Source organism: Actinia tenebrosa, unplaced genomic scaffold (genome assembly GCF_029948245.1).
Source record: "Actinia tenebrosa isolate PJP-AT-01 unplaced genomic scaffold, QUT_ActTen_1.0 PGA_scaffold4__44_contigs__length_22323623, whole genome shotgun sequence".
Taxonomy (NCBI): domain Eukaryota; kingdom Metazoa; phylum Cnidaria; class Anthozoa; order Actiniaria; family Actiniidae; genus Actinia; species Actinia tenebrosa.
The window spans coordinates 13,560,134-13,569,572 of NW_028292581.1; the positions used below are offsets into that span (position 1 = coordinate 13,560,134).

The following is a 9,439-nucleotide window of genomic DNA, read 5'->3' on the forward strand; positions in this document are numbered from 1 at the left end:
CTCTAAACAGACTTTTTTAAAACCTTTGATACCTCTTCAAATATGATGGAAACTCCTTTGGACGCTCGCTTTGTCAATCCTGAAGAGTTAGAACCATAAGTTATAATGTATGAAGATGAAGCCGAACTAGAAGAAGAAGCAATGCTTGGGAAGAGGTTTTCATAAAAATTCCTTACGTTCATTTCATTATTTGTATTTGCTACGTACTGTCCATGATATAAAGATCTTAAATTTGAAGTTTCAATGTAATCTAATAGTGATTGATGTTATGAAAACAACCGATTGCCTTTTGAATTCTGCGTTGTGATATAAAGATTTGTGACAATATACTTAGATCTACGTGCCGAATAATTTAGAATGTGAGCTCGTAATTCTCCTAGCTGATTTACTACAGAACGGTTATTATTTGCTTCAAAATGTTTATTATGCATTGAATAGGTACAAACATACGATTATCTAATATCATCTTTGTAATAGAACATGTCAAAGGTTTCTTATTTATTACTCGCGCGACAGCGGCGTCTGTCACTCAGCTCGTAGATTTTTCTTTCTTTGTTTCGGATGTCTCGCGGACACAAATTGTGGGGTTGCTCTTTGCCCTCGTATGTAAATATGCCTTGAAAAATTGTTATCCTTAAAATGATTCGAATAAATCCCGAATATCTCAGTCACTTCGCGCGATGGAACCGCTAGAATCTCGTCCATGCGTCCTACTTTGTTGTGATTCTTGGCGTGCCGAGATGTATTGAAATTTTCGAATTATGATCGTCAGTATTATTGAAACTGAAAAATTTCAGCGCCTAGACATTATTTGGTCATATAGTAGTTAGGAAACCGAATGAAACATTATATATTTTCTGAATAAACCAAATAAACCGAGTTTTACGAACATGGCACATACATTACCCACCAATGTTTTGGTTTGGGTTGAGTAAATGACGTCATAAGTACTCGTGCCAGTCTTCTTGAGTCGAATTCTGTGATTCAAAGAAATTAATGGCGGACGAAAATAAATCGTAAAATTTTGGCCCTTCCCTTTCGAATATTAGAAAGATATTTCAGTGAGAGGTTCTTACTGTATTCTAGATTATTTCAGCAAAGTTCCAGCTCGAATGAAAGAGTTTTAATTTTGGAGCGATTTTCGTCCAAGTGGCCCTTTAACAGGTTACGCCTATTTTTTTTTTTTTTTTAAAGAAAAAAATATCTTTCAGCTTCAAACGTTAATGCGGCTCTTCGGTTTTGCAAGTATCTTAATGAGCCTTTCAAACGCGTTTATTCTGAATTCACTTGCCATATATTTCTCAGTTTCGACTTTAATTCACTAAATTGGTGACGTCATTTTGCCGACAAAAATTAACTGGTAATAAAACTAAAGTGAAGACATTTTTTTCTTTTTGCGAGTACTCTAGCTTAGTGTAAAATTTGAAAATGATTAGATGTTTTTGTAAGAAATTAGACTATTAAAATTCACGATTTAAAAGGCGCCAATGATTTCAATTGCGATCTGTGAAAGCAGCGTGAAAATCATTGGCAGCTGGTGGTGTAATTACTTTCCCTGCTAGCAGAGAATCCCTGGTTGGCGATTCTTGGCAGAAATGTTTTCTCTGCCAAGAACGTTCCACGAGAGGGGCTCTGCTAGCAGGTAAGTATTATTTACTTGAATGAATCAAGTTATTTGCTAGCTAATAGGTTTATATAACTTTTCATCCAATCATTTCACTGTAAGATATAACATTTTGTGCATAATTTGATTCGCTGAAACAAATCGGCATCGTTTGCTGCAATGATTAATTTTTAAGTGCGAATCTCAACACCTTAAAGCTGATCCAAAACTAAAGCGTATTTTGGACTCAAATCGACGTGAAAAATGAATCAAGATATTGTTTATTCCGTTCTGTTTTCTGTTGTTCTTGTCTTCACTATAGTAGGAAACTCCCTCGTTATTTACATCATCAGGAATGAACGAGGAATGAAAACATCCACAAACTATCTGCTGTTCAACTTGGTTGTAGCAGACCTTTTATTTGGTCTTTTTCTTGCTCCTGAATTCATATTCCTGCCTTTCTTGGATCGAGTATCCATTCCAGATGGAGCTCTTGGTGACTGGTTGTGTAAACTAGTTTTGTCTAGTAACATTTCTTGGATAGCCGCCGACGCATCTCTCTTCACCATCTTGACTTTATCAGTGGAACGATACTTTGCTGTTTGCCGTCCTCACTCCTTCCGTCAACGATTTTCTCTACGAAATATCAAAATCTTGATTATGATATGCTGGGTTTACTCTTTTTTGTGGTCTTTACCGACTATAATTTTAGAAAAGCGCGATGTTTCCAACAAAGTAGTTTGCAAGCATTCGTTGCTAACAAACCAGTTGCACGGCATATTTGTTGGCACAGAAATATGTCTTTCGGTTTTATTGTTGGCTTTTTTCTCGATAAGAATTTGCATTTCCCTCTGGTTCAAGCAGACAGTTGAGCCTACGGGACAGCGAGAGATAACCGAGAGGAAGAAGAAAAAGAGAATTACATTGTGTGTTCTTGCTGTAGTTGTTGTTTTTCTGTTCTGTTGGGTTCCTAGTTACATTGTTTATTTACTACGTGTATTCTCCTATGAACTTCATATAAATTTTGCATTTAATTATAGAGCATCGATACTGATGATGAATGTAAATGCAGCCCTGAACCCGCTGTTGTACCATTTTTCTAGCTTTAAAAATTTCTTCAAGAGAAAGATCTTTTGCAGCTCGAGCGTACGTACAATTCCAAATCCCAGTGAATATCACGATAACACGAATCAGAATATACCGCCTTGAAAAAGAAAAAAAAAAACAAAAAAAAAAAACAAAAAAAAAACAAAACAACAACAACAACAAAAAAAAAACGGTGGGAAAAGGATGGATCACGTGATACAAACTACAAACTCACACTGATGCTAACTTGTTTTACGGCAGAGTTTTTGAGGGATGTCACGTGTGGCAATTACTTGTATGATAAATCAAGGAATTTTATAACTTTCCGACTAGCATTTTGTTTTCCTTGTTTTGTTTTTTTCTTCTTCTTCTTTTTTTTGCATGGTGAGAATGTCACTGAGACACACTGATTTCGAGCAACGTTGCACTGAAACTTGGAAACTTGTTCACATTCGTAACATGTCGTGAAACTTTATGGTACAATTTTACCAAGTGCAATTTCATGAGAAGAATATTTTCTAAGATTGAACTGTACGTGATCGAAAAGGAATGTTGACTTTTTTGTTGAAGGAGGAAATCAGGCGAACTCGAAGAAAATTCCTCGAAGCACAGGAGAGAACTGCCATCAAACAACCGACTCTGCTCACATACGACAACGAGCCCGGCCGAGGGAGGGCTAGTCTAACTAGACGTAAGGCTTCCATCCCTAAGATTGAAAAAGAGCAAGCTTTTATTATCGATTTGCAAAGATGATTCACGTTTCAGGGCTGTATAGCCACCATTTAGAAAGACTGGTCAGGTTTCTTTATTTACTTGTGGCTAAATAAATAAAATAGTACTTGCCGTCATTATCGTTGATTTAAGATATGGGGGCAACCCTCTGCTGAAGCCAGGGGCAACACGGAGAGTCGTTAGCGTGATGTGATCATCGAACACAGATCTTTGGGATGGGTGGGTGTGTTCCATCTATCGCTTGCTCTCCTGGTTTCGTCTTTTGTTATATCTTCCAACATGGCGGACATCCCTTTAGTTATTGTGCTCTCTTGGGATTGATTGCAAACCAAGAATAGACCATTTGCCAAAATGGCGGCCGCGAATTCGGTTGAGTTGAAATCATACTGAGAGAACAACCATCACCAGCACTGGAAGCGTATACCCTCAGACATAATTATACAAATGTCTGTAAATTTACCAATTTTCAACTTAAGTTTTCTTGGCCGATAAAACAATTGACATAATAATGAATCTTTGTAGGGTCACTAAAGCAAAGGTGCTCTTTCGCTCTTTCTAGTGTTTTTTTTTTTTTTTTTTTTTTTTAATTTAAAGCATTTCAATTTCCGGTCACCATTTTGGCAAGGTGCCTATTGGTTCAAAGGCTCATTAATCATGCGTTTTGAAATGGTGTTTTTCACGCTTCTCAGTTCATGGTGCTTTGAAGGTTGAATATGAGCAAAATGGATATGAGTAAATAACAATGCAAAATTCAAGTGCTTTTAAAAATCGACAATCTTAATTATCTGGCTATGGTGGGGTTTGAACTAAACGACAGAAAAATAATCGATCCCATTGTCCCATACCCGGCCCCGAAACATCTGTTAAAACATTAGTTGAAAAATCTCAAAATCTAGAGATTTTTGCCATGGCACTCATGAAACACTCATCCATAAATTTATTACAATGAAACTAGCCGTAGAAATGCAAATAAAAATATAGTTTTCAATGTTAGTAACATAATGTTATTGTGCAATGAAGCCCTTTATATGGCGTGTTTATTAACAATACCAAGAGATCATGGTCTCTTGCAATACGTGATAACTCATTTCCCATGGAATGAGGCATTCTTTGTTTAACGCACGGAAATTAAGCGCTAATGTAACTAATGATCTTTAACACGGTGTCTCAGGTTCTTGATATCTGTTTCTAGATCGAGCGCACACAATGGCGTTCAATCATTAGTCAAACATTAGTTTTACGCTGGAAATCAGTGCTGGCCACGCTATTGTAATTTTTACCACTGACTATGACAGGCAGACAGACAGACAGAAAACTTTATTTATAGACGGTAAAAACATCAGTTACATTCTTAATACAAATAAGTTAAAATTAAAACTTGTTTACATGTTTGCCGTGTGGGAGTCTGATAACGAATAAAATTTGTCAAGTCCTTTTTTAAAATGATTGAGAGACTTTGACTTTCTCAAGTCAACTGACAATCCATTCCATAACACAGAGCCACTGTAGCTGAAGCTACGCTTACAGTAGTCAGTTCTAGGGTTAGGAACATTAACCTTGTTGTCGGATTCTCTAAATTGATAAGGAGTATTTTTCATGGTGAACAAATCTCGTAAGTAGCTGGGCGTGAGACCTTTCAGAGACTTGTACATCATGACAGCTTCTACTAATATGTTATTTATCTAATTCGAGTCTTTTGAGCAATAATTCTGAACTAGTATCATAGCCCGAGCAAGTGATAGCTCTGACTGCACGATTTTGTAGTTTTTGCAAATTATCACTAAATTGCTGAGATAGTCCATCCCAAACAGAACTACAATAATCAAAGTGTGGCTCAATTAAAGCCTTGTATATTGTTATTGCAGTGTGTTGACTAATAAACGTTTTGACTCGCTTCAGTGCACCAATTCCCGAGGAAATCTTTTTTGAGATTTCACAAATATGGATGACAAGGTGTCGTCTATGTACACCCCAAGAGACTTAGTATTTTCAACCTTTTTTATTTGTTCATTATCTACTTGTAAGGTGATGGTACTATCTGATTTTGTAGCTTTTGGCGTGAGCCAATAATCATGAATTCGGTTTTAGAAATATTTAAGCTTCATTTATTAGCTCTAAGCCAAATGTTAAAACTTTGAAGTTCTAAATTAATTTGAGTTTCAAGATTACTCATTGTTTAGGCTGCATAGCTAATATTTGTGTCATCATTCTAGTTATACCTTGTGTAAGACAATTCGGTAAATCACTTATGTATATTAAAAAGAGCAGAGGACCAAGTATTGATCCGTGAGGAACTCCGCATGTTATAGGTCGAGGACCAGACAGCTGATGATTTGTATAGCCATGTTGATTTGTATAGCCATGCTGTGTTCTAATCGCTTAGATACGATTTTAACCAACTTAATCAATGGTTGTAGGACAGCCGAACATGTCCAGATTAAACTTTGCAAACTTTGAAAAAAAGGAGCACAATTGGAACAGTTTTGTGCATCGACAAATACATTGATTTCTTCAACATTTTCATACCGCCTTTTAGTTCTTTAACGGCTCTGCGAAAAAGGATTCAGTGCAGCATTAAGTAAACAAATATAGCTGTCTGCTTGCATCGGACGAAAATAATCATTTTTTTCCAGAGCTAAGAATTTTCAGTTCTTCCAACAAAACGATGGCTGAAGGAAAAGTTTGGCATTTGAGTTTATATTGTGACGTTCGCCTTAAATGTAGAAAATACAGAAAACACAGTGCAAAAGTTAATGCCTTGCCTTGCCTTGCCTTGCCTTGCCTTGCCTTGCCTTGCCTTGCCTTGCCTTGCCTTGCCTTATTGCGAGGACTCTTTTCTACAGCATAGAACCTTTTTCACCAAAGCCTTAAATTTCGAACTTTGAAAACTAAACAGATACGGGTCCAGAGCAGCGTTAAGAGAAGCAACCAATATTAATATTGTTAGGGTTATGTCAGAACTGGCTGATAATCTAAGTAGTAAGTAGTTAATACTTATGGGAATCCAGCACACCACATAAGTGACAACTACAGCAAGAACGCAATAAGTGACTTTCTTTTTCTTCTTTCTCTCGGTGATCTCTCGTTCTCCTGTAGGTTCGACTGTCTGCTTGCACCACAGGGAAAGGAATATTTTCACAGTAAAAAATATCATCAGAGACAAGGAACAAGTTATTTCTAGCAAAACGCTAACGGAGCAGTATAAACAATTTTTGCTCAAGTAAGTATGAACAAAAATTGTTGACATTACAACAACAGCATATATCCAGGACACTATAACGAGTACTTTGACGATCTTTGGCGAGAAACGCTGACTGAAGGTGTGAGGACGACAAACAGCAAAGTATCGTTCAACTGATAAACAAATCATGGTGAAAATAGAAGCTTTGGAGGCCATCCAAGCGATGCTACTTTCTAAAAGTAGTTTACACCACCACTCACCAAGAATTCCATCTGGCACGGAATGACGAAAGAAAGGCAGGAATATGTATTCAGGAGCAAAAAAAATGCCAAATAAAAGATCTGCTACAGCCAAGTTTAACAACAGATAGTTTGTGGATGTTTTCATTCCTCGTTCATTGGTGATGATGTAAATAACGAGGGAGTTTCCTGCTATATTGAAGACAAGAACAACAGAAAACAGAACGACAAATATAACTTCTTCTGTATCTGGCATTATGGCCTTTTTTAGGATGTAAGGGATCGAAAAGTACGAGGGCTTGAATGCTTTTCGAGATATGAACTGCTTTCTTTAGTAATCAGGATGTCTTCCCTGTTGCTGTGTTGTTCTCATTGCACTATTACACTCCACCTGGCGACCGTCAAGACAGGTTTATAAGTTCATATGAGTAAGATTATTGTTTTTATTTCATATGTTGGGTAAAACATTAATATACTTTCACTTTAATTAAATCCTTTTTCATTGGATTAATATTGTAGCTAGAGATTAATTAATAAGTTATGCTTCTGCAAATATTGGTTTTCAAGTTATTAAGACCGATCAATGTCTATTTTTTGTAAATATTAGAAGATATTGATCATGATTGTTCTTTTTCCTTAGCAATAATTGAAACAGCCTCTTGTTGAAGGGTTTGACAACCAATTGAGATTAAAATGTTGATTTTCGTAGAGGAAGGGGGTATCGGAGATTCAAGAGATAACCCTGAAGCACAGGCAGCCCAAACAAAATTATTGTGTATGGTTTATAAGCGAAAGTATGGGAGTTAGGATGAAGATATAACAATGAAATGTTTGACTCAACAATTTGCTTCAAAACTCACCTTGCTGAAGGCTGATAGCCTATACTTTTACAGGACTCTAATGTAAAACACGCTTGTGACTTAGGCATCATTCCTGAATAAAGATTGATCATTATAATAATGAAGCCGCAATCACAGTAATGTGGTAGACTGCTGTGGTACCCCTGGACCGTCTCTTTCTCAATCAAGCTATACGGCCATGGAGAAAGTTAACGTATTGAACATGTTCCCTGCTTAGATTTTTTAATCAGTGAAGGCCAAGGGAAAATGAACAAAGAGAAAGAATCTATGGTGTTCATGCTTGTAACTATACTAGGCACCCCATTTGATGCTATTTTTAGAATCACATTTGCCATCGTTTCAGTGTTTTCCTGCACAAGTACATCTGCGCGCTCAACGCTGTTTGCTCTCTCTCTCTCTCTCTCTCTCTCTCTCTCTCTCTCTCTCTCTCTCTCTCTCTCTCTCTCTCTCTCTCTTTTCAGAGTTAAAAAAGAACACACACACACACACAAGAAAACATGGACAGGGTAGAATGCGCGCGTAGAAAACGTAACGACAGTCAAGATGAATGGTTTTAAAAATAGCGTCAAAGATTCTAAGAAAATAGCATCAAAGAGTGCTTATGATGGGGCGCAAGTTCATTTTCTCTTATGTAGTTTTAAATGTTAGTAAATGATGTTCTTCATTTAAATATCCCAAACATATCAAGTATATCAGTGGCAGGAATATGATTTGAGGAGGGGAAAATAAATAAATAAATAAATAAATAAAAACACCAAGTAAAAGATCTGCTACAGTCAAGTTTAACAACAGATAGTTTGTGGATGTTTTCATTACTCGTTCATTGATGGTGATGTAAATAACGAGCGAGTTTCTTGCTATATTGTAGACAAGAACAACAGAAAACAGGATAGAATAAACGATGTATAGTTGCCATAACAAAATGTAAATTAAGGATGACATCAATTTTGTAATGCAGCGAAACATGTACATGTATGAAATATGCTATTTGTTTTTCATGTGATCTGACAAGCGGGCGACTTATTATTATTTTCTTATTATTGATTCTATAATGAACAATTCATTAATCGAAGACTGTATGGATGGTATTATTGATCAAAGTCCGTCACCACAGTTATTACTATTCAAGTTGTGTCTCCGGCATCATCAAAACAAATCTGCAGGTTTTTGATCGTGATTTGAAAGGAAAGCGCAGATAAAGATAATGATGTCATGGAATAAACAGGTGGAGAAAGAAGGCATGAAAGATAAAACAGAAGTGAAAAAAACAAAAAAAAAAAAAAAAAAAAAAAAAAAAAAAAAAAAAAAAAAAAAAAAAAAAAAAAAAAAAAAAAAACAGAAAGAAAAACAAGAAACAAAAGCCGGCAAAATCAAAGTAAAGGTACGAAATAAAATATACATTAAAACTGGGAGGACGAATAGAAGACAGAGAAGAAGAAAGAGAAGCCTAGAAGAAAAGATAAAGATTAACACACATACACAAGAAAGAATATGTACGGGAAAAAAGAAGAAAAAAATATAACAAGTGTCGCGTTTTGTTAGTTTATTTACATCATATAGTCTCTACAGAATCCTGTTTCTAAAACGATTTTGTCACCATACATCCCGTTTGTTTGAGTCAAGCGCGACCTTCCCATTCCCGGAAGTAACACCCCGTTCCAGTCTATCGCTTTTCAACGGGGAACGCCTGGAGGAAACCCTTCATTTATCATGTGATTTATCGTAGTTTTTATGTAAA

At 36.2% G+C, this 9,439-nt stretch overlaps 1 protein-coding gene across 1 annotated transcript; it reads left to right on the forward strand.

Moving 5' to 3' along the window:
• The first annotated feature begins 1,867 nt into the window (after window positions 1–1,867).
• Window positions 1,868–2,812, forward strand: LOC148907144 (somatostatin receptor type 1-like). Its single transcript, XM_089036803.1, has one exon. The coding sequence runs from the start codon at window positions 1,868–1,870 to the stop codon at window positions 2,810–2,812; it is 945 nt and encodes a 314-aa protein (XP_088892929.1).
• Window positions 2,813–9,439: the final 6,627 nt, after the last annotated feature.

Bases quoted from the DNA above. Each gene is read 5' to 3' on its own strand.
- LOC148907144 (XM_089036803.1), top strand. From the start codon at position 1,868: ATGAATCAAGATATTGTTTATTCCGTTCTGTTTTCTGTTGTTCTTGTC.